A 25,185-nucleotide genomic window follows, 5' to 3' on the forward strand; every position below is an offset into this window, starting at 1 on the left:
ATGTTGTGTGTGTGTGTCACACAGCATGTGAATTTAAGTGCAAATTCTTTGAACTGAAATAGGTATTTAGCATTAAATCTACAAGTTACTTCTAAAATTAATTTCTTCAAATGTTAAGACTTTTGATCTTGAAGTTACATTAACCTTTTAACACGGTCTTCAGCAGAGTAATAGCTATAAGAACAAGTAATTTTACGAATCCTCTTTTTTGGCTTTTTAATTACTTGTTTGCATATGTGGAGTTACAGAAGAAATGTAACGAAGAGCTGAACTAGGTTACTAAATGCTTTTCTTCAGTTTTAGGTCTGATGCTTCTGTTTCTGAAAAGCATATGGTACATTACCAATTTCCAGCTTGCTTTGTTTTTGCCTTGCTGAAAATCAAGTCTAGAACTGCATATGTTTCATGATCTTTTTCCTCTATAAGAAAAAATCTGTGTTAAAAGTTGTTTAACAACATACAATGTTATAACTGTTTTCACAGCTTTCCATATTGTTCTGTTTTCCTTTCCTTTATCTTTGTTTTGATTTCACAGAGGACATGCGTGGCTGCTTCTGTCTCTTTTTTTTTTTTTTTTTTTACATTCCCTTTGTCTCCATTGAATTGGCAGATAAGTCTAACTTAGAGGGGGGTTCATTAAAGCTTGTTTTAGTTGACAATTATTCTTCCATCCTTCAGTGACTTCATAGCATTGAAATGCAACAGAATTATGTTCACTGGAATCATTGGAACTCTTCTGCATATAATGCTGCAGCTCCAGCATATGAAAGCTGATTATCAGGCTCCATTTTTTTTCCAGTGTTGATTAGTACTTCTGTATAGCAGTCATCACTGGAAAATACATAATCAAACTTGTATGGGACATTCCATATACAAAAAAGTATTTTCCATAAAAGTTGTTGCTGGTTATGATTTTTTAAAAAAAGGCTATGAGGATGTGAGTTTTGATGCCTCAAGGTTACTATATCCTTGCTGTGTCTGAGTTATTCATATTCTTTTGGATAGGAAGAGTGAAGTTTTGTCTCAGTTAACCATAGACTCCTTGTTGCCTTTGAGAACAGATTTTTCTCTTGTGTATTTAAGCTACATCTTTGATTGCAAATGCACTAAAATTTTGCTTTATGTTTCCAAGAAGAGGCTGTCATTCTCAGGAGCAAGTGAGAGGATTCAAAACTCTTCTGGGTTTAGTTATGTATGAATACTGTGCTGCTCTTGGGTAGTGAGCAAAAAACAGCATTCGATTTACTACACAATTTATATTTGCATCCAAATATATTTATTTTAGTATTTACTGAAAAAAAAAAAAAAAGTAGGAACGGGTGAAGGCTCTGTAGTCCAAGTCTTCCTACTTGTGTTCAGCATGAAAATTAATGGAATGAAATAACCTCATAAAACTTCTTTGAATAGTCCTTCTCTTACTCTCTAAATGTCTGATTTAATTTACATACTATGAATCCTGAATCAGTTTTGGTCTCTGATATGGTTAGATTCCTCCCAAGGTACTTGGGGCAGGGGTTCCCCCTGTGGAATGAATCTCTTCTAGAAGCTGACATTTGGGAGATCTGGATGACATGGGAAAATCAGACTCAGTCAGCGTTAGTCATTCTTTCTTGCTAATACAGCCAATGGGGAGTACTAAGCATGTCTGGAAGATGATCTCTTCCTTATTTTAGGAAGGTGACTAAAGATCTGTGTGCTTCTTTTAATGAGATGAGAAGGTGCAAGTTGCCTGGAGCTGCAAGCATTGAGGTAGGCCAGTTCCTCTCTGAGGTCTGTTGCAAGTGGACCCAGTTCCTGAGTCTGTGCTCCTCTGTCACTAAGATTTGTATTCCTCTCCTGGACTTGGGCATGTTGATGGCTCCTTTTTATGCCATGGGACACTTGGCATCAGGTAAACCGGAGTCAAACCAGCATCCTACAAATTTGCCTTTACTGCTTACATCAGGTTCCATTGGGTTCATCAGGTTCCATCTCAGAAGATGGATATTGTAATCTCTTTTTAAATTGTAGAAAAATGCAATTGCTTTGCAAAGTTACTTTTAACTACAGAAATTCAACTCAACAACTGTGTGAGAATTACACTCTTTGCAAACAAGTCATCTGAAGTACATCCCTGGCTAGCTAAAGCCTGTTTTTCCTGGTGATTAAGACATTTCTCAATTTTTAACTCGTAAAAGTCCATCTAACCTTCTGCATATTCCAGAATTACACATTTTATAGAGCAGCTAGAATGACATCCTTTGGGAAGAAGTGGAAAGAAGCAGATTCAGGTTTATGCACCATGACAAAAATGGCCTTTGGCTCTAATTTCTCCTCCTTTCTTTTTGAAAGTAGAAGAGAAAAGACATGGGAAAGGACTACAGGCTGTGGTGATTCCTCCTACTGACCCCTTGGTCCAGGACTGACCAAGCCTTCCCAACCTGAGAATTGAAGGCCAGAGCCTTCAATTTCTTTTCTAACTCCAGTTGGTGTTGTCACAGAGTGTTTTGATACACAGTGATACACAAATCTGCACAAAACTGTATGTATGGGGAACACTTTTGCGAGAGGGAAATAAAAAAAGCTACTTCAGAGGCTAGATATTGAAACTCATGATATACTTTTTTTTTTTGATGAAATCCTATTTTGAATAACTTTAGAATATAGTTCTTCTTTTAGCACTTCATTTTGTTGTCTGGATTTAACATTTTTACCTTAAATAGCAGTCTTTAATCCTGTGGGCTTTCACTTTATTCCTGTACCACCAAATAGGAATCTGATCTGTCACCTGTAATGTCGGGAAATAGAGAATTCTCTTCTAGTCTATATACTTCATTAACCAATGACTTACGTAATTTTCAAATTTTGTAAACTCCGTAGAAAACAAATGTCCATACTCTGTTTCATCTTGTTTATTTTTTTTCCCTTAATTTTCCAATTGCATTGCAGGAGAGGAATTGTTTTTTAAAGGTTATTTATACATTAATTCAAATTCTTAGTTGTTCATTTGAGTTCTGTAATCTAAAATGTCTTTGTCGAGATATGGAGAAAAGGAGAAGGGGGTATCTTCTCTCCCATCATTTAATAACGATTGAATTAACTCCAATATAAATTACAGAATATAGAATTCACAGCCAGAATCAGCACAGCTGCTGCGTACTTGGTGAGGATCTCCACCAGTAACCCAATGGTGATGTAACTTCTTGGTTGCAAGGGGGAGAAATAGAGCATGTCTCCCATTTGTGCTTCAGAAGCCCGAAGGAGGTCAGGATACGTGCTGAAAGGGCTCTGCCTCAGCCTACGTAGGAAGAATCAATCGTAGCGTTATGACCTTTCTGAAATAATGTGTTCAGCTGTTAGGCCAAAGGTTGATTATGACTGCTTTATAGTCTTGTATATTGTTCCTCATAAATGCCAAACCGGTTGCACATGTCTTCAGACATGTCAGTAATATCTGGACAAAGAAATTCTTTCAGGTGAAGAATGCCATTGACTTGCATCATCACTTGAATAGTTTTGAACTGTTTACCTTGATTTCTTAATCTCTGCTACCTTTTATAATGTTTGTAAATCTTCTATTGATTGTTAGGTATTGTATGGAGGCAAAATACTAGCAACTCTATAAAGATGGCACAACAGTTGAGCTTGTTTAAAATGTGTGCTAACCAGCAAATTAAGATCTTCCCAGCATTAAGATCATCACAACAGATTCAGAGAGACTGGGGGGTTAAAAAAAAAGTAGGCTTTTGCCCAATGGAACACTGAATAATATGTGTTTGGCAGAGTACTTTACATGGCAACTACTGGTACAGCTTGCAGTCAAAGTACAGGAATTATAACGCACAAGAATGTTTTGATTTTTTCTAAGCATTTAAACATCTTTCTATATTTCTGTAGCTTCTTGAGCAACAGGAAGGTGGTTGGTTTTTTTTGTCACTTTCATTTAAGACAAGAATCTCTCTTAAATTAGTTTTCCAAAATGAAATTGGCAGTCTTCTACCATTTTAATCCATCTGGGTACAACTTAAATGGAAGTTTGTTCCCTGATTCTGCTTCAGATTGTTGCAAATAACGCAGATTTATGGAAGGTGCCTATTGAGGAGACTGTCTATCCCCAGTATATTAAGTATTAGCTGGAAGCTTAGCCCTTACCACTTTGTGCAATATGAGCTCTGTCCCTCATCCAGTTGTGCTTAGCATTGTGAAGATCTAGTCCAGTGGACTTCAACAAACCATGGTGAAATAAAAAAAAATCTGCTTCAAGTCTTCCAGTTTTTATTTACAGAGGTTGATGTTTCTAACCACTGGCCAGGACCAGATGCCTCAGAAATTTCCAGAGTTCAGAGACCGCCCCTAACACAGTTTCTTTCAAATTCCCTGTAAACAAGGATTAGCTTAAAACTTTGAAACACAAAATGTATGTCGGTTTTATCCAGATCCTTTGAAACACTTCTGTTACCCATACACTTTTATTTTTTGTGATTTAAAGATATTACAGTTGGGTTATTTTAAGTAGCAAATCTTCTGTGCGCTATCTACTAACCGCAGCCTGTTTCTATGCTAATGAAACAGATTGGGTTTGCTGTAAATGAGACAAATAAAACTTTGCTTAGCCAAGCTTTGAGAATCATGGAATGCAGAAGAGAAGAGACAAAACAGAGATAAAGTAGATTAAAAAAATGTAAATATTTTTCAGCCATAAAGCAAGAGGCAAAGGCACTTGTAGAACATACACTGACACTATTATACATAGACACTAACAAGTCTTGGACATGTTTGTCGGTGACATAAGATGCGGATTTTAACATTTATCTTTTTACTGGTTCTTCTCAGGAGACTTTCTATTTTTACAAAATAAGGCTTCAGCTCTCCAAACCATCTATTTTTTTTTATCCTGTGATCAGCTCATCTTTCACATGGAGAAGACTCTGCTCTTCATGTGGAAGAGGTGAGGGGGAATGCATGAGTTCATAATAATTAAAAAAAAAAAAAAATTGCCCTATTCTTAGAAGAAGTGATCAGCAATTCTCTGATCTTTCCAACCAGCTTTACTATAAAAAGCAGCAAAAACTTACTGAAATCTGTAGTTTTCAAATGTCAGTGCCGTTAAACAGTAGTTCATCTTTCCAACCTCTTCTTTTCCAGTTGCTTCTAGGGATATTTAGTGGTCTTAGTGCGTGTAGTTGTGCTGACAGCATTTTGTAGCAGTGGTTAAAGATTAAATGTTTGCTAATTGTTACATCAGATTCCTTTTAGATATAGGCAACAGAGTCGCCTGCTGGCACCCTTGAAAATGTCCATAGGCCTTAGGAGTTGATGAGATGTCCTCAAGAAAGTGAAGAAGAAGCCATGCTGCCATGAAATAATCTGGTTCTCCTTTTGTTTTTGTTTTAAATTCCAAACATGTGAATTGTTACTACAACTTATTATGTGGGTGTTTACATAATTCCTTATGGATCTCCTCCGTAGTCCCCCAAATCAAGATTTGTTAATAACCTTTACTTTTCTTTTTTTTTTTTTTTTTTTTCATTAGGAAGTGTTAATCTCCATATGTAGAGCAGCTAGATTCCTCCAGGTTATCAGTCAGTCCTAGCAGATGCGAGGGTAGAGAATTGTTCAGTTGTGTGAAACCCATAAACTGGAATTTGCTCAAATAAGCTTGGTGGAAAACAGTAAGATTTTAGAACTTTATTATTAAGAGCATTGAATAATGTCACTTGGGTAATGAAAAAAATATCTGTAGGACATTTGTAAATAAGGATGAAAGCATGTTTTCTTCTATCATTCATAATAAAAATGGATGAGGACTTAAGACAAAATTCTAGTGTTACTTTTCCTTATAGATACCACAGAAATGTTGTGTCTTTAGCCATAAACTGACATGATATAGCACAGAACTCAAAGTTTTCAGAACTCTTTATTGGTTATTAGCCAACATAAATGAGAAAGGAGAAAGTCTAAAAGAAGATGGAGCTAGAGAAATACATGAAAGATGACTTTAAGAGAGAATTAGATATTCCTGACAAGCACGAAATTCCTGGAATTGTTTTGAATTGCCAAAGGCTTAAGATGCTGTTTTAATCCAGCTTTTTATCAGTTGTTGGTGTTTTTTCTTAATTTATATTGTTACGCTGTCTGTAATACCTATTAAATTGCTATTTTGCATTTTTCCATTTAATCAGTTTTCTAAACGTTAGTGGGTTTCATTCTGGAAAAGTGTTGTCCTTAGCCTCATTAGCATCGTTACAGGGACAGCATATTTTGAACATAATCAATGGAAAAGTGACTTACGCTACGTTTGTAACTGACATCACCTTGGCTGGACCACAGATGTGATTCCATCTGTCAATTCCTGTGCTGCTAATGAACAACAACCCTGAAGTATTGCAGTGTTCTTTGATCAGTAGCTTTTAGGGATATGCAGGCATGGCATAGAGGAGGCCACAAACCCACAGATCACAAGAAGTCAACATCAGAACTGTCGTAGAGTCACCTTGACCTTATGTCCAGTTTTCCCTTTTCTTTGGACCATGCTCTGAGGAACCAAAGGAGACGTAATTTTCCTTGTAACAAAATTTTCCTTTTACTTAGAACGAAGACAGCCCCTTTTAAAACAAAAAATAAATATTTTCAGTAATGAAATGATGTTGGATATGAAATTTCCCTTGAACCTGGAAAACTTGCTAAAGAATTTTTTGCTGATGGAACATTGGGAATGTGACTTGAACTTAGACAATTGGAAAGTTACGTCTTTGTTTTAACTGTAGGCTTGAGCCCTTCTATATAAAGTTGGGACATTACTGTCTAAATAATTTTTAAATTTTCTACCACTTCAGGCAACATTCAGTTGGTAATCTAATGTTCTCACATTCCAGGTACCAGGTTGTTACAATGCACTTTCATCTTTCATGTCTGCTTATGGACTAGGACTTTGGTGTAAGCTTATGCTTAAAGTTTTATCTAGTATTTGAAGTACTTTCTCAAATTACAGGGAGGGAGGGTTGAGCATTTTCCCCTACCTAGCTGTCTTTCTACAGGTGAGAGCATGCCAATAGACCCCTGCTATGGTTGGGATTACAGACAGCAGATGCTAAATCGTCAGAAATTAATATTGGATGTTTTCAGTTCAGTTCCACTCTTCAGTGGAGACTAATAGGGGGAAAACATCTCTGTCAGCACCTGCAACGCCTTAAATATTAATACCTAATCAAAGGTATTTTTGGTGACAGTATTACTGGAGGCAGATACACGTAAATGGGAAATTTTAAAGGCAAATTGGGAAACATGCTTTTTTCTTTTCATGCCTCCTAATGTAGCAAATAAATGCACCGCATGGAGTAACAGAGTATTAACAGAACAAGCACAATAAAATCCGGTTGATTACTTCTTTGCTGTATTTTTCACTCTCTTCTGAAGTGTTCCTTACCCGCCTCCTTTCAGGCTTCTTCGCTCACGAGCGGCATCACGTATCCAGGTGTAAAGTCAGAAGTGGGTTCGTTCCTAGCTGCTGTACCCTAGCAGGGAATCGGGTGGCTAACCCAAAAACACGCTTCTAAGAGGGAATATATTCGGGAGCTTTGTTCTCTTAAGCCCGAGCCTTCTGTTGACTGACGTGAGATGATCCAGAAGCAGATGCTGCAGCAGCTATTTGTTGATTTAGTTGCTATAGTGACATGATACATTCGTGTACAGCAGGAAGCTCACTGTACGTTGGCTAATTTGATAGGAAGGAAGGCTTGAGGTAGGTATCGCTGACTATACCGTTAATTGATCCTACCTTTCGCATCCCGCCTCCGCATGCTCCGTGGATGCTAGAGAGCAAGGTAAAGGGAGATCCTCGGTGGCGGTCAGGGCACGGTGCCCTGCTAAAGGGGGGCAGCGCCCAGCACATCACCGAAGATCGCCTCCGCGTGTAGTGAATGGACCGGGCTGGAGCATCCGGCGTGGTGACTTGAATCTTCCTTCGTCCTTTGTCACTGGGGTAGCACCAGTTGAATGAGAGAAATAAAAGGATGCGAGCAACAGTAAGTCCAAGTGCTAAGGCTTTTGAAACGGGATGCTGGATTGAAGCGTGGCACTAATTAACGTCTTGATTGGAGCGGTTAGTGGAGAAAATTGCGATTGTGCACTAATGACGGAGCATAAATGTGGCTCTGCCTGAAAGTTGGATATTGTGTTATATTTTCCTTTTCCAGAAATACACCCTTTTATAATCTTGTTGCAGGCAGGCTGTTAAAGGTACAGTATACATCTTACAACAGATGAGACTGTACCAGCCTTTAAACAGCCTTAGTTAGGGATTAAAAAAAAAAATGAAGTCAGAATTAGCTACAGTTTTTTCCTAAATCTGTGAAATGTTCAGAAATGAATAAACCTTCGTCCTTGTGGCTGAAAATACTGCTCATCAGTACTGCTGAGCTAATTTCAGTTGCAGTATTTTTTTAGACAAACCACTGCTGTCATTGTTAACATTGCTGTATTCTACTACTGTGTTTAAAGATACAATTTTAGTACATTATTTGTGATTTTTGCTGACAAACATTTGCTACTGACTCAGCACCTATAACCATAATAATGCTAAATACAGATGTTTTCAGATTAAAAAGAAACCAAGCCAAAAAAACATCCCTGAGGCTCTCGCAGCTTTCCTAATAGCCCCCCTTCAGAAAAGAACATTATTTCTGCTAATATAGAAGTGGATCGTGATTGCTTTTAGGTTACGTTTTCAGGGCTCCAGTGAAATGTTTTGAGACACTTTACCTTCTTGGTTTCCAGGATGGTTTTTTGTTTGTTGTGGGGGGGACATCCAAAAAGATGCAAACAAACCTCAAAAACAGAGAGAAAACCAGAACTCTGCTTTTCAGTAGTACTACTTTGCTCCAATTTGTAACCCTTCTTGTTGTACAGGAGCACTCTCACTATGTATTCTATTGAAATATGCCTCAACCACAGCTGTAATCCAGCATACTCTTGTCTCTTCATATTATATGTGATTTTAGGTTTTTAGATTTTAGATTTTTATGGATGAAATTAACGTATTATATCCTAGGTTTTTCCTGCTTTCTCCTTGCATTTGAAACTTCCCCATGTTTTCCATTATTTTAGTTTGTGCCAGAATATAAATTGGTTTTGTTGCTGAAAGGTTGCATTTTTGGTTGGCATATTTAGCTGTAGATCTATTAGCATTTCTCTTAAATATATTCAGAGGCTTTTAACTTGGTTGGAAAACTTGTCCCAGATTTCACTCATTCTGTAAAAATGTGTAAATTCATGAAGTGCAACTAACTCTTTTTGGACAGAGTTACAAGGGAACTTATTCAGTTCCTCTCCCCTTTAGTGGGAGGTGTGAGTGGCTGGGGAAAGGGAAGGACTCCAAATATTTCTTCACACTGATAGTCAGCCTGATTCCTTTGGTTTTCTTGTCGTCGTGGCAGTGGTAGCCTGCAGACAGAAAAGAGCTGTGGTTCTCACATGTGCTTATCCCACAACTTCACACGACACAAAGTATTTAGTGTATATTTAGTGTATATTATAGTGGTTTCTTTAGCCTCAGTCAGTATTAAAAAACTTAACATTTTTATTTTCCCTTTCAAAAGACTGATAGTCCTTGATACTGAAGGATGCATTTGAGGACAAACGTATGAGAGAGATAAAGAGCTTGAAATCTATAGATTTTTCTTTAATGCAAATCTGAAAGTACTTGTCTTGTATCCCAGTAACTCTAAAATGATAGTTTTGATCTTCCAGGTAAGACTTTGCTGGTTAGAAATAAACCAGCAGGTATTCAGAAAAGTAAATATATATATATAAAAAAATATAAATATATATATATATTTAAATGGTGGTGTATATTCAGTAGCTAATAACTTTTCATACAGACAATGAAGCTTGTAAGTATAGAAGCACTTCTTTGGGCAACATAATTTAATACAATAAATTTGAAATGTGGCTGCGAGTATTGAACTTGCAACCCAAATTTGACTGTCTGTATTGAATCTCTTAATGTTTGTGTGGGCTCATAAGAGTTATGACTGTATTTCAGTCCTGTCCTTTTACAAATATAGGTATTTAAACTGTGGCCTTATAATTTATAATAGTGAGAATTGTCCTCAAGTAGTAAGGATAAACTAGATGCTTTTTCATAAATCTTTTTCATATCTGATCTGCAACCATTTCCACCAATTAGGTAGGTCTTCATATCTTTATGCAGCAGGGTTGAGGAGAAAGCTAGCAACTGTCTTAATTTTGGATTTCCTTTACTTTCCTACCCGTGTGAAAGACTGTACGTATACTTCTAGACAAAGACAGTTTTGTTTTTTTTTTTAACTTCCACCTAAGTTTAGACTTCTAGAATCTAAACAGTAAATTAAAAATATTACCTCTGGATATGTGATATATTAGCAATAATATTCTGCACGTGTAGTTTTTCAAATAAATTCTATCTCCTTCCACAAATCAACTGCATGTATGTATTTGGTAGAAGCAGCAGAGTATTTGTGAGGCACTGTTTTGCCTGTGACTGTTGATTTCCTTTGAACAATATACTTCTGGCTTGCTGTATCATGCACATATGTAAATTTGCCATGCATGTGAATATTTGCAGAGGGAGCCTTGCCTTTTTAGACAGAGTTCTAAAGAGAGCTGCCTTTAAATGTTTATGATGGTGAGCAAAGGAAGAAAATTGTGTAAAGCTTGCTATTAGATATCTTTTACTAAGCGGTTTTGTTAGGTAAGTTTTTACCTAATAAACCAATTTATTTCATGTTTAACCTCTTGGAATGTGTGATTGACTTCTTTTTTCCTCCATAGGGACAGAAACAATTTGGACTTGAAATTGTGTTTATGGTTTCTGCTATGGAAAGGTGTTGCCTTAAAACAGTGGAGTAACACACCTGTGAATTAAGTCTAAACTTCTTTGTCTTCCTGCTCTACACATCATTCATGTCATGTAGGGTCTTCACCAAGGTTTGATCCTAGTTTGCTACTGGTACTTCACAATGACTTCTATAGTCTTGCAGTCTTGCTTGCTAACCCTGTGGTGGAAAACAGGCATGTTCTCTCTTCAGTGAACAGCCACTACCTGGGCCTATGGTTCGTCACTTTTTCTTTGTGGCTGAGAAGATGAGAAAAACTTTTCCCTACATGCTGTGATGTAAATACACCTTTGTGATGCCACGAGTCTTGTGCTGCCTTTCTTTCCTGTTTGCTCACTGAAGTTATCTGGAAATTTGGCAAACTGCTAATGCAGCACTGCTTTGGTTAGCAGGATGGAAGGAAAGGTAGAGAGGCTTGTAGAAGTGTGCATCTTACTGATGGAAGGAAGGGTCACTTTAAATTGCTGTTTCAGTGGAATTAATGGGCTTTTGGGCCATATTTAATTAGTCTGCAAACCAACAGACTCAAAACAGGGTTAGCTAGCCCTATATTTTAAATTCCCTTCTGCCCCCCACTCAGCTCCAATAAAGAAATACGTTTACCTGCATATTTATCTGCCACGAGCAAATCATAGCTTTTTAAAGAAAGTATTTGGTATCTATAAAGACAAAGGCTAGTAAGGTAGGAATTGGTTACATTTTGTATGATTACCATTCTGCCTTTAGAAGCCATTGCTGTGATCATATTGGTGGTGAAAATACCTCCAAGAAGCTTGTTTTGGCTTCTTTAGCCTCGAGGTTGTGCTGACAAAAGTTACTGCTAGATCTTTCTGGAGATCAGCATTAATGTTTTGCCTTAAATTGGAGCAGTGCTCTGAGCACAGGTAGCTATGGCTCTGCCTGCACAAGTCTCCCACCCATCTTTTGTTGTTTGTATCCTTAGTCTTATTTTTTTCTGACTTCAGCCATTTTTATCAAAAGTATTTATTCAGTGTTAAAAAATAAGCTAAAGACTTGAAAAAGCATTCAACTGCCTTTCTAGTGCAGTCTGCAGAAGCATCCGAAGCTTCTCCTGCTGATAGTTAAAAGCTAACTGAATAAAAAATAGGGAACTTTGAGCATGCTGCTCTTTGAGCGTTTGTACTGCCTTTGATTCTTTAGATACAAGATCTGAATACTTTTTCATCCCATCTCACACCGGTGTAGTAAAGCTAAATCATATATGAGATCTTCAGATGAAATTACTGTTAAATTATTGGTACATCTGTTGATAGTATGTCAAACTCAATGTTGCGTGTCTCTATAGGGCTTGATCATACTAGTTTTTCTACAATAAAATTATATTTTAATTTGGGTTTCTTTGGGGAGATAAAAATTATATAAAAAAAACATATAGAATTATTGTATTGTAAGAGTGGATTTGTCTAATAAGACAGCTCAAATTGATTTAGATGAGGAATAGATTTATCAAAGCTGATAAAGAGGATGTCCCTTAACTAGTCCTTCAAATAAGCAAGCATTGTAATGCTTCTCCAGGCTACTGTCAGGCAATGTTTACGTATTAGTAATTCAGGTGTGCTCAGGAGTGTTCCCAGAAACTGAGGCTAAGTGTCATGGAAAGAGTCTGTTCAAGTAAACTATTTTTTCCTCCAGAAGGAGTATCTGTCTGCAAACTGCCTGTTGAAAGCAATCTCTGGAACAGTTCGCAGCATCATCTGGGAGAGTGCTTGCTGGCATCAACCCAAATGGTGATCAAGACTACTGTAACGTAGTTCATCTTTGCAGGTGACTGTTCCAGGACCTGGGAATGTTCCTGAGCACAGCTTTCTTTGCTACTACAGATGTGTTTTTTAGGTACCATTGATGTGGTCAAGAGGATGAAGCAGCTGTCTTAGAGATGACAAATACTGGAATCCCTCAGTTTACAGAGACTGGGGATAAAAGGAGGGGAAATTGCTAAATCTAAAAGTAATGAAGGAGGTAGATGAAATGAACTGTTGTTCAGCAAATCCCATAGTACAGGAATTAGAGACACTTAACTAGTTGAAGACTGGTTTAAAATGGTTAAAATGTGAATTTTGGGAATTCACTGCTGTTGGAGGTTATGGAGGCAGACAGTATAAGCAGATTCCAAGAGTTTAGGCAAACTGATGGACAGTGAGTAAGATGGACTGCAGAAACTGCCCAGGCTCCTTTGCTCTTCCTAAATAGTGTCTATAATATATTAGAGATAAAGTGCTAGAATGGACTGCTGACTTGGGCCACCGACCCAGACCATGAGGGCGTTTCTTATGCTCTTATTTGGCTTGAGCAGCTGCCTAAGCTTACACAGTGATTTAAGGAAAACCATATCGAGCTCCCTAATATGTAGCACAATTGAGTTGTGTTGGGAAGCTGGTCTATGCCAGTCCAGGCTATGTATCTTGAACTGACAGTGGATGGATGGGCAGTGAAGTAAATGCTTTAAAATCCAGGGGGGGGGGGGGGGTGTTAAATATTCCATGCTAAAAGAGGGATTTTAATAGATACTATTTCTTTTTGCAATACCTTTCTGTGTTTTCAGGATGGATTTTGCTTTTAATATCGCATTAAGAAGAAACCCCTGTAATCCATGCCAATTTAATTAAACCACTAAAAAGCTTAGTATGTTGTTCATTTGATTTGAGTTTATCTTCTAAAATGTCCTTTGTAGAAGGAATTAAGTACCATTGAAAAGTATGAAATTTCACTGCTTAAACTCTGTGATAGCCTTTGGCAACTGATGCTACAGATATTTCAAGCTTTAGCCATGTGAGCTGACCATTTTGTTTTATGTATGCAGTAACGGTTTTGAAGATAAATGTGTAGCTCCACTTGTGTATTTTCAACTTGTATGGTAATCTCCCCAGAAAAGGTATCCTGTACTGTATTTTATCAGGAACTGTACTGAGGTCATGTGGATCATTATTAAATAGCTGCTTAATGGAAACAGTTTAGAGTCCTAGTGAAAATGACACAACATTAGTTGACCTAATACTCCATTTCTTAGTAGTAATACCTTAACATATTCTCAAGGTGAGTCAAAAATACGTTGAGTCAAAGTTGTGTTAGCTTTGAGAAATTACATTTCTAATTTTCTTTTTTTTTTTTAATAGTTGGTGGTGTTTTAAATGTGTTTGTAGGATTGTAGAGCCTGTATCAAGGACTCAGTGTCTTAAGCTCCCATTATTTTTTTAAGCTTGTGAAGTCCTTAATTAGTGTTTTGTTGATTTAGTAAGAGAAATGGCATTTGAAGACTGTGTAGAACGTGCCTCCCACTGAGACTGGCACATGACAAGTTTTTTCAGATTATTGTAGTTATTTGAGAAGGCAGCAGAAATGTGGATAGAATAATGCATGTTGGCTTTTGGATAGAGGGGTTTTAGATTTTAATAGAAAGTTTAGCCTTTCAGATAGCAGAGTTTTCAAGTAAAGCAACAGGATTTGTCACAAAAAGAATGAGGCACAGTAAAAGAGACTCAACCATTAAAGCTTTCCAAAGCATTTCATTAAGTCCCAGCCAACAACAATATTGTAGAAGGAGGAGTTTGAGATCGAGAACATTCACTGTGAAAGATGAGAGCTTCGATTTTCTTAACACCACTGGGTTGATGAGGTAGCACATTGGGCAATGAGATGTGCAAGCCTCGGCAAAGTCTCCTAGAATGAGGTGGAAGACCTATAAATACCAGAAACCTTTAAGTTTTATTTGCCTACCGTGATGCTATGAAAGATCCATGTTACCTTTTCCATTAGAGAGATTTTTTTGCATCTCTGATTATGTGCAGCAGACTTCTATTACCTAAGAGTGAATCCGTAGGAGTGATTTTGTCTCTCTTTGGTAGTATCTCCTGTGACCAGAAGCATACCAGTCTCTCTGTAAATAGGAATAGCTTTATTTTTTCTTCTTACAAGTTGTATCTACTCAGGAGGTGAGAGAGTGTCAAAAATACCCTTCTTAAAGCAGTGATGACCCCTGGGCTTCAGCGGCAATGAGGCATAGAAGTAGGACTGGTCGCATTGACACGCTTTACTCCAGAGCAAAGGCTTTTGAAACCAGTGGTTTTTGAAACTTCTGAAATCACTACAGCCCTGATTCAGACTCTTTGGCATGCTTAGCAACAAATACAGCCTATATTGGAACAGTTGTAAAATATAAATGGGAATGTACAACATAAAAGCAAGGCTGAAAGTGGGAGCCAGTCAAATAAGTACAAGCAGACTAATAGTCCATTGGGGAAAAAAAAAAAAAAAAAGCTTTATTTCCTCGTCCTGAGACCTGAGATTCACATGCCCTCAGAGACATGGAAAACCCACAGGCAACACGAGTGTGAAAGTAGTAGGCCCATTGCAAAATGGCGCAGCCAGTGCTGACCAGTGCTCCCTTTAACTGCGTTACGCCATGGCTGGAGTGTTGAGCCTCTATCTTCTGAGGTGCTGTGAAGCCAACAACAAAGGTTTTCACAGAGGAGAAAACGCTACAAAAGAATATCGAGAGATGCGTGGCCTACTTGCTGCAGTTGGGCAGGGGTCTGGAAGAGGAGGAATAGCAGGTTCCCAAAGCAACATCATTACCTAGGCCACCAACCTCATGAGCCAGGCATCGGCACTGAAGAAATGAGAACAATGGAGTAAGTTTAGTCACCCCCTCCTCCATCTTACTTCAAAGTAACCAAGAGAATTATAATTCCAGCTGTTGCCCTAAAACTTGAGACCTTTACAACTTTTCCTGCTTCTCGTAGTTCATACTGTGGACACCAAGCACATTTAGGTGAAACTTGCAGATTGCCATGTCACTTGTCAGCTGCAGCCAGGATGGCTCCTTCCAGAAGTCAGGACATACTAAATTAGCCAAAACACTTGTGCAAATCTGGCTACTTTTCTGTACATGTGGACGGACAGGGATTCTTATACGCTCCTGCAAAGCTTTAAGTACTTCCAGCCTAAATTTCAAGCTAAAACTTTCAATTGTAGCAAAGAGGGGAAAGTAAGTCAATGAAACATGTTTCTTCAAAAAATGATGTCTGTTTGGGAGGTCTGAAAAAGAAATTCGAACTCATCGCACTCATTTCCCTTCATTGTGGTCTGAGAGTGGTATCCACTTGCTAAAATGCTTACTACAAACCCTTTCAATAAACTCTGCAGTAGAGTATCTTCTGAAGAGATAAAAGCTTCATTTGAAGCTCACTTCTAAAATCTTGTTTCTAAGTTTAGGGTAAGTTAAAAATGATAACTCTTACTGAGTTTTATATTTTGACACAACTTAGATAATCACGAGTATGTATCAATATGACAAAATGTAAATAGTGATACAGTTCATTGTTTTTTTACCTCAAAGAGCCTAAAGTTTCTGAAAAGAGATCTTTCTCTAGTAACATGAAACAATTCAAGGTAGTATTTCTAAAGTGCATGACCAAAACTGAGCTAAACTGGTACTGAACCCCATAGACTCAAGTTTGAAAATGTAAACATCCATCAAATCTCATGAAGTGTGCAGCTATGTTTGAGTAAAACTTGTTATCTTTCAATGAATTTGTAAGGTGGTTCTAACAGAGGAGGAGGAATTCATGTGATTCCTGCCTTTTCCTCGCTATTTTGGGCACAAAAAAAGGGAGATTGAACATGTAAAGGCATAGCAAAAGACAAAACTAAACAAAAGAGGAAGATTTGGTATTTCTAAAATTAGTCGCTAAAGTATTGCTACTCAAAGAGTAAATTTTCTGGCCAAAATTTTGAAGAGTTGTATGTAGAGAGATCTGTCTCTGATTCACATCAGGAGGGAGACACCTACTGTATTTAGGCACGTGCAAGACTGAAGATGTGCCCAGAAGGGAAATGATGAAATGCACCTGTTCTTCTTTATTTTCTTTTGTTTATAATTTTAGCTGGGTTCTTCATACTTACAAACATTTCAGGAAGGTAGGTTTCAGAGGAGAATGCAGAAGTCTAAAATAATAATGGGCTTCTGCTTTGGTTTTTGTCAACTTGTTGCAGAATTTCAGCTGGATGTGCTTTCCTATCAATTCTACTTTGCTTGGTCTAAAAACAAAACAACAACAAAACTACAAGAAAAAACACCAAACGCAAAAAGACAACTAGGATAAATAACTTTCTGTGGATTAAACTATACATACTGTTTCATGCTGTGCATCTGGTGCACTTTCTTATTACTTCTAATAATGTTTTATAATTTGTGAATGTGCAAACATGCTTGGATCATGAAAAGAAGGAAATTGCACAATATTTCCCTTGTGTTGAAAACTGTTTGCCAAGCAGTTATGTTTAAAATACAAACACTGAGTTCTAGGCTTCCTCTTAAACTTTATGTAATGGTTTGATTTATGTTGAAGTTAATGTGATTTGTTGGAGTAATTTAAGCTGTAGAAATAGTATCTTAATTATACCAAGCAGTCCAGGAAATAAAATTTGTATAGGTGTACTGTTTTACACAATTTTTATTCTCTCCTAGGTTCTCTGGAAAAGTATGTTTAAAAATATCTGTACTTGTACTTTTCTGTGGGGATGAAGGCGACAATGTGAAGTGGAAAATGTATTTAACAACCAGGAAAAAAAAATGTGTTGTTTTTCCCAGTAAAACTTTTTTTTTTTTTTTTTTTTTGCACATACCAGATTTCTGTAACATATTCCTGTGTAATGGTTGTGAACACTCTTTTATTTTTAAGGTTATTCTTGTGCAAGTTAATCCAGGGGAAGCATTTACAATAAGAAGAGAAGATGGACAGTTTCAGTGCATTACAGGTAAAATGGATATTTTTTTTAATATTTCCTGATTCTGCATCAGGATAAATAAAAGGTAATTTCTGGTGTTGAAGGTAAAAGACTGAGAGAAATTAATTTTAAATTCAAAACCTGTTTAAAGACCTAAAAGATTATATGCCTAGGTATCATTGGATTTACATTTCAGCACTATAAGGAACATACTTTGTATTAGATTAAATTCCGTTGTTGGGGTGGACAGAGAGGGCAGGAACATGACATTTACAATCTGCAGACCAAACAGGCAAGTACAATTGTAGCAACTTTTGAGTAAGCTGATTTATTTCACAGACCTCAAATCAAAAGTTACAGTTGTTAATTTGGTTTCAGTTTGTATTTTCAATTGTTGCTATCATATGGACATTGTTTTGCCCACACCAGCAGTAGCTGTCTGTTATCCCATTGCTAGTTTTCCAGGACACCTAGGGATCTCTAGGGACATCACCTGGTGTCCTTCCTGAGTTCCAGCAAGATCCAGCTGCAAAATACAAACACTTCATCTAAGCATAGTGTCCCCATACGCAATGGTCAGTTTGGATGCTATTTTCTATTCTGAATGAAAATAGCCACAAGGTAAGCCCATCTGCAGCTGCAAGAAAAGAGGACTCAGATATTGCTCTTGTTTAGAATACTATTTTACTGTGTTATAAAAGAATATCCACAGATTGAGATAGTGGATTGTTGTCTTTCTTGTTTTTTCCTTTTGCTTGTTACCTGCTGGGCCAATGAATCCTACCTTTTTTTTCCTGAACGTTGGCTCAGCTCCAACAGACACTGTCCTGGAAAGCTGAAGTTCCAGCTCCTTTTCCCCATCTTTTCAGTCTGAGACAAAAGGTGTATTTCCAGTGTCATAGGCACATCCTTGGGCTACAAGAGAACTGATTAAAAGGAGGCCTTGAACTGTAATTAAGTTTACATTGACAATTCTTAAGGTTTACATGTTCATTAGTGCCATTTTTTCTAAACTCTCTGCTAGTTGCACATTCTTGTTGCTTCATTTCAGCCACAAGTCAGTCAGTATTGCAGCTCACTGTTCTATACTTCATTATATGAAATGTATCTGTAATAGCTGCTTTGCAATATCTATGAGGAACATAGTAATTTTGTCCTGCAATTCAAGTTTTATTTAAAAAAAGAAAAAAAAAAAGATAAAAAATGTATTTAACTTCTATTGCACACAATATTGAGGAGTGGCATACCTTGCATTTTTGTGGGTTTAATTTTGATTTATCAGATGGGCTTAGTGAGGAAAAAAATGGATTTGACATTTTCCTTGCATGGTAATTTTGAAAGTAGAAAGTGTGTGTGATGAACTGCAAAAATAGTGATATTATATCTTTACAAATAGAGTTCTAACCTTTCATGATACTGCTTTTATCTTTGCCTGGTCCCTCATGCTTTCTAAATAGGCAGCTTGCTATTGTGCTTTTATTCAACTGTTTTTTTATTCACACTTTAAATATGAGAGTGAGAATTTATTAGATAGACAATTGTTCCTAGTACTCATTAAGAGTAAACTCAGATGTGGTTTTAACAACTTTACTGAAAAGTCCTGCAGCTTTTGCAAACCACTTATTATATGGGCATTCTCCTTGTCCTTCTCCTTTCCAGCACATGAAAACATGGCTTATAGTTGGTAATAAAACAGAGATCATAACTTAGAGTTTTTTTGTGTTTTTACGTTCCCTAATCTTAGAACAGCATCAGTTAGACTTGTTCACATGAATATAGCTTTTCTGGTCTGTTCTTGCCACTCTGAGATGTTCCTATGTCATGAGGGCTATGTCAATAGATCTTTCTTACATTTATAACATGTTGGGTCTCCAGCTTAAAGAAGAAGCTCCTTTAGAAAGTGATGCTGTACTTTTTCATGGTATGTATTGCAACTAAGGAGGAATGCCTACTTTCCCAACAGCTTCTGTGCGCAGATTTCTATAAAGTGAATGATTTCATGTAGTGCATGCTGTAGGGAATAATTTGGTATTGATGGTCCTTCTTCCTCTGACACAGCTTCTCAAACATAGTTTGCCCTTGACTTTGCTGCAAAATGGATGCCCGGTCCCCAAAATGGGTTACAGCTACAAGGGACTGTTGTGCTGACTCTAAAGAAGGAAACCTCACATCAGTTCCCTGTTCTTACTTTCTTCGCTGTATGCACTAAGTTATTAGGTCAAATCAAAGTTAAAGTTCTGGAAATAGATAATGAACACAATTTGGGGAAGCATTATAAACATGCAGAAATGCTTATTTAAGAAAAAGGCATGGAGAAACAAAGATGTCTGAAATTCAGTGGAGAAGCTATTAGTAGCAAGTTGATTTAGTCATCAGAATGTGAAATAATGCTGTTTTCCAGTTTGTTTCCCTGTCGGTCTTTGCCCATCTTTATTCTCTTGTCTGACTGTATTGACTTCAGTCTCAACAAAGAGCACATTTTCTTCTTTCTGTGATGTACTATGTAAAAAGATGTTGTACTACATACATTAAAAATGTGTATCTGCATATTACTTTGCAAAGAGAGCACACTGCTCATGGAAATACTGTGGTTACGTATAATAAGTACATTGCATATTGAAGTAATTAATGTTGTTGTCTTGTATCATGCTCAGAATCCCCCTGAAGAAAACCATTATTAGTACAAGCGTAGGGCTTTTTTCCTGAAATGCACTTAATATTTTGTTAAAAGTATTCCCTTATCCCCTTCAAAATGATACTTGCAAAGCTACATGAGTAATTTCCAGCACTTATTTATTTGTGGTAGAATAGTAAGTGACCACCAAACAAATCTCCTTATTTTGTGTTGTTTGCTTTCTAGAATGAACTGGTTCAGGAGCTTCATTTACTTGGTATTTTATAGGATGTTTGATATCCTACAGATAACAAGGATTAATGTTGAACATTAACTTTTTTTTTAAGGAATGGAAAATTTTCAAGTACTACTTCTCAAAGTCTGTATTCTAAACTATATTTAGCAAAGTGTTACTGTACAAATATGTGGTTAGGTTCTTTGTAAAGCAAAATCTTAATGAAAGTACCTAAGGAAAGGAAGAAAAAATGTGAGATTACAAAGAATAATAAGACTTTGGCATGTTATGCATTGAGCAAAGATTGAAATGGTAACAGTTTCAGGTTCTGTGAAGGCAATTTGCATCACAATATGCTTAGACTGAGATTATGTAAGTATAGCACAAAAACATAAGAAAGGAGGTTGAGAAGTGAGCTGCTTCTGGATGGATCCCCAGTACAAATACAGATCCCCAGATGCAGTAATGTGGGTGACTTGGTAAGTCACAGTTCCTCCAGTGGTTCTATATCTCTGTCCCTTGTGCTTTATTGCTGGTCATTTCACTTTGAGATTGCAATATCTGCTGAAGCTAGTGTGGATTGTTTGTAAATCTAACCATTTTATGTATTTCTTGCACCATATCTCTGTTAGAAAAACTGAGGTGCTCCATCCATCAGTCTTTGTGCTGCTCCTGTCATAGTTCTTTTATTTCTAGAGTACTAGCCTTACTTTGGATGCTCTGTACATAGGGTAGAAGTACTCAGCCTGAAAAGAGCAAGAGTCATTGTCTTTCCAGGAGAAAGGAGAGGTGTGAATAAGCGTGAATAAAGTGAGTATTTAGAGCTTCCTTGAATCAATGAAGTAATGAAAACTTAAAGTACCAATTAATAGAGGAGCACACCGTGCTTTTTCTGAGGGCTAAGCTTCTGAAGAAAATAGTACATTTATACTCAGGTCTCTGTACTGACTTGCTGGCTGCTTGCAGGTATAACTCACAGGTGATCTATAAAGCCTTGAATGTTTTGGAACCGTAGCTGAGAAGTGGCATTAGCATGTGCCTCTTCCATGGCGGTTAAGATGGGATGAAAAGGACATCTTATTTCCTAGTTTAAAATCTGTAGGTTTGACAAAAGAGCAGTGGTTGCTGAGGGACCTTTCCTCCTTGGTTAATCTCATTCCTTTACTTTGACAGAGTTTTGATAACAGTGTATCTTTTCTTGATGTATTGCATGCATGTTTTTATAAAATCGCATGCGTGCTTATTTTGTATTTCTATAGTTGACAGCCTAGGTCTTAGTTGCTTTTCTGTTGCGTATATTTTGACTTAATTACAACTCTAAATGAGCATTTCTTTGTACCAAGGGCCAACTTGTGATTTTATAAAATACTATTTGGCTGCCTAGTGGTTTGTCTGATAGCAATGACTTCTGCCCACTCTTTTAACAGAACTTCAATTTAAACCATTTGTCAGGCTTGCTTTCTAAAGACAGTGCTATTTTCTTGCTAGACAGACAGGAGGATATCTGCCTGTGTATCCATATGTTAGACCAAAGTGCTTATTTTCAGAAGAGCTCTTTTCGATCTGTGAAACTGTTCTCACGTACTGGAAACGTTCAGACTTCTGTGGAAACTTTCCTTAAGCAAATTTTTTTCTTCTGTTAAAGTGAAATAATCAGCTACATTGCAGTGATTCAGAAAGCCAGGTTTGAAATAAATGAATGGGCTGTCTTTGTAGAAGTGAATTACTGCAGATCATTCATTCATGAATTCTTCCTATTGCAGAATAAATGAATGAAGATGACTCATCTTGAGCACATTTTATAACAGTCCCAAGTTGCAGCTAAGGGCTATTAAATGTTACTTGACATAATGAGAGACCATGTTATATATGTCTCTGCAAAGGAAAATCGGCATTTTCATAATAAAATAAGAAAATGTATGTAAATTAGAGTGAGTCATAAATACTTCATGTTTTGAAATGAAGTATCAGTTTTAAGGTTGGTCTCTGGGATTGAAGTTAAGCAATCTTAACCTTTTTTTTTTCCCCTTTAAAGAATAAAATGCTTGTTAAAAGTGTTTTGAACTAAGACAATATGGAAAGAGGAAGATCATATCAGTTCTAAGATTACAGTAGTGAAACACAAACTCTATTTCATTCTAAAATTTATTTTCAGCTTTGGAAGAGCACACCTGCCCATTATCCAGAATACTACATAAGTTGTTACCTGCTGCCAGGTCTCATATGTGGTTTTGGTTGTTTTTGGATAGCATTAAAGCATCCAAGGTGAACGTTTAAAAATAAATGCAACTCCTGCCTAAGTACATTTGAACAACAACAACAAAAAATAGACTTATTTTGTTCTCATAACGCCCGGTGCTTTGGTGTTGAGTTTTATGTAAGAGTAATTTATTATTTGAGGTGTTTAAACACCAATGTTGAGCTGGTCATAAATTCTGTACAAGTTGTCACAAACCCATCAGAAGGGACTTTCCTAGTTGACTGTGGTCATTGGAAGTTGCTGCTTTCACAAGAAGACAGAGCTTATTACTAAACCCTGAACCCACCGTGTGGGTTGGAGGAAGTACATGCTGTCATTCTGTGGTGATCTGAGAATGCATGAGGTTACCTGGCACTGCAGTAGTGCCAGGTAACCCCATGTTGTCTTTAAGGGTGATACCACTTAATACACATATTGTATCTTGTTTGTTAAATCACTCAATGTCAGCCTTAGCAGTGGACGAAATTGAGGAGTAAGACAATATTTACTTAAATCCATAGATCTGTATTAACAGAGCAAACCAGCAAAAACTATTAAGAATTCTCTTCTTGAGCATCTCAAGTATTCTAGATAACTTGTGAGCCTGGGTGACCCCGTAAAAGTGAACCCATACGAGCATTTCTTGGTTTTTAGTGCTCAATGTTTCTGCTCCCATTAAGAATAGTTACTGGAGCCACTCAGGGAATCTGCTCTGTGTGATACCTCCTTTCTGTAGCCCAAGAGGAAAGAAATTTTTCATCAGTTTCCATTTACCTAGTACTCCTTTCTTGGTACTGGGATATTACATGATGACACAGGTAACTATATTTGCTGTGTTTTTCCTCTTCAAAGATGTGTTACTGCTTTTGTACATTGTAGCCTTCTGAAGGCTACAGATACAAGGTTATATACATCAATTATTTTCAACAAAACAAAAAACCCTAAATGGTAAATCATCTCAAGTTGATTCCTGTCCATTGTTTCTATGTGAGTGCTGTTAGAAGACTAAACATGATATGCAAGGCTGAAAATGGATACGGATACTTAGATTGACATCATCTTGTACATGTTAATCTCGGTCGCAAATATATAGAGGGCTTTATAAAAGCACTGAAAAAAAGCTAAAACAAGTCAACTGAAAGTATGAGGTCACAGTAAGCTACAATGACTTAAAGCCATCTAACTCTTCACTGAGGACTTTCAAAGCTGAGTCTAGGAGTAGCTTAAATTTAAAGTATCTTTGTTTGGAAATGGCCTTAAATATGAAACAGTTTCTAAAATGTGTATAGGTAATTGCATTTTCAGTGCCTACAGTCAAACTAAAAATAACATTGGTACCAGTCAGTCGTGCACAAGTATAGACTGCAGAGGAGATTTGATGCTCTTCTGTGTTATAAGAAGATGCTAAGGAAAGAAAATGACCATAGAATCACAGAATCATTTAGGTTGGAAGAGACCTCCAAGATCACCTGGTCCAACCTATGACTTAATGCTAACAAGTCCTCCACTAATCCATGTCACTAAGCTCTACATCTAAACACCTTTTAAATGTCTCCAGGGATGGTGACTCAACCACTGCCCTGGGCAGCCCATTCCAGTGCCTAACAACCCTTTCAGTAAAGAAGCACGAAGCATTGTTGTAGTTCCTCGATTTTGAGCTATCTCATGCCACAATAAAAGTAGGGAGCTGCCCTTCTTATATTCCAAAATAAGTGGGGAACTGGCCTTTTTATAGCTTAGAGTGATAATCAGAGTGCATGAATGCCCTTGCAAATTTTGAGGAACAGATGCACTCTTCTGCCTGGTAAAGGTAGATTAGCATGGAGGTTGGATAGAGATATGGGAAATCCCCGTCTGATAAAGTAAAGAAACAAAGATGAATTCACATCTTTGCTCTAGTGCCTGTAGTATGCTCAAGTACTGGCTTTGGCACATTAAGAGAAATCTTTTTCTTAGTTTGAGTATCATTGGCAGGGAAAATTTGCCCTAAAACCATGCTGTTGTAGCTTTTCTCTTACTGGTACTATGATGAATTAAAACTAGATTAGGTGTCTACTTGATTCCATAGTCCTCTTTAGCAATAGGGCAAAACTGAGAGAGGACCATCTCTCAAAATTCAGTTTAACACAGCAAAACTGGCAAAGAAGTGTAAAACAAGGTCAGAATAAGCCATAGCAATTTGAAAGTCTGTTATTTCGATCGGCTCTAAGAGCGGCCCCAAGAATTAACCTTGAAACAGGGCACGCTCTCCCTTCTCTGGGAACTGCCTGACCTTCTCTTCCACTAAGGCTGATAAGCGAACAGGACTTGGTGGCCCCAGACTCCCCCAGCTCTTAAAGAGGCAGTCAGGGATACTTCAAGAAGCAGTTGCTGGAAAAGCTTACTTGACGATGCTGCTTTTCCACCAGAGCAGCTAGCATTACTGTTGTGCCCGTTTCATGAGGTTTATAAATACAAGATTTCTAAAGCATGCCATTCCCTGAGTAAACTAAACTTG

The 25,185-nt window shown here is 37.2% G+C and overlaps 1 protein-coding gene across 4 annotated transcripts in view; it reads left to right on the top strand.

Annotated features, from left to right (window-relative positions):
* The window catches only part of FNDC3A (fibronectin type III domain containing 3A), a 116,634-nt gene that overhangs the window by 22,419 nt on the left and 69,030 nt on the right, over positions 1-25,185 (top strand). For 2 of the 4 annotated variants that reach the window (XM_035323023.1, XM_035323017.1), the window contains exon 3: positions 17,555-17,630. The exons of 1 other annotated variant lie outside the window; for it this stretch is intronic. In XM_035323023.1, the coding sequence (XP_035178914.1) occupies positions 17,555-17,630 (76 nt within the window). Of the gene's footprint in view, positions 1-7,976; positions 8,004-17,554; positions 17,631-25,185 lie in introns of those variants that run through there. One more of the 4 variants, XM_035323024.1, reaches the window with a different exon arrangement.

Source organism: Oxyura jamaicensis, chromosome 1, assembly GCF_011077185.1.
Source record: "Oxyura jamaicensis isolate SHBP4307 breed ruddy duck chromosome 1, BPBGC_Ojam_1.0, whole genome shotgun sequence".
Lineage (NCBI taxonomy): Eukaryota > Metazoa > Chordata > Aves > Anseriformes > Anatidae > Oxyura > Oxyura jamaicensis.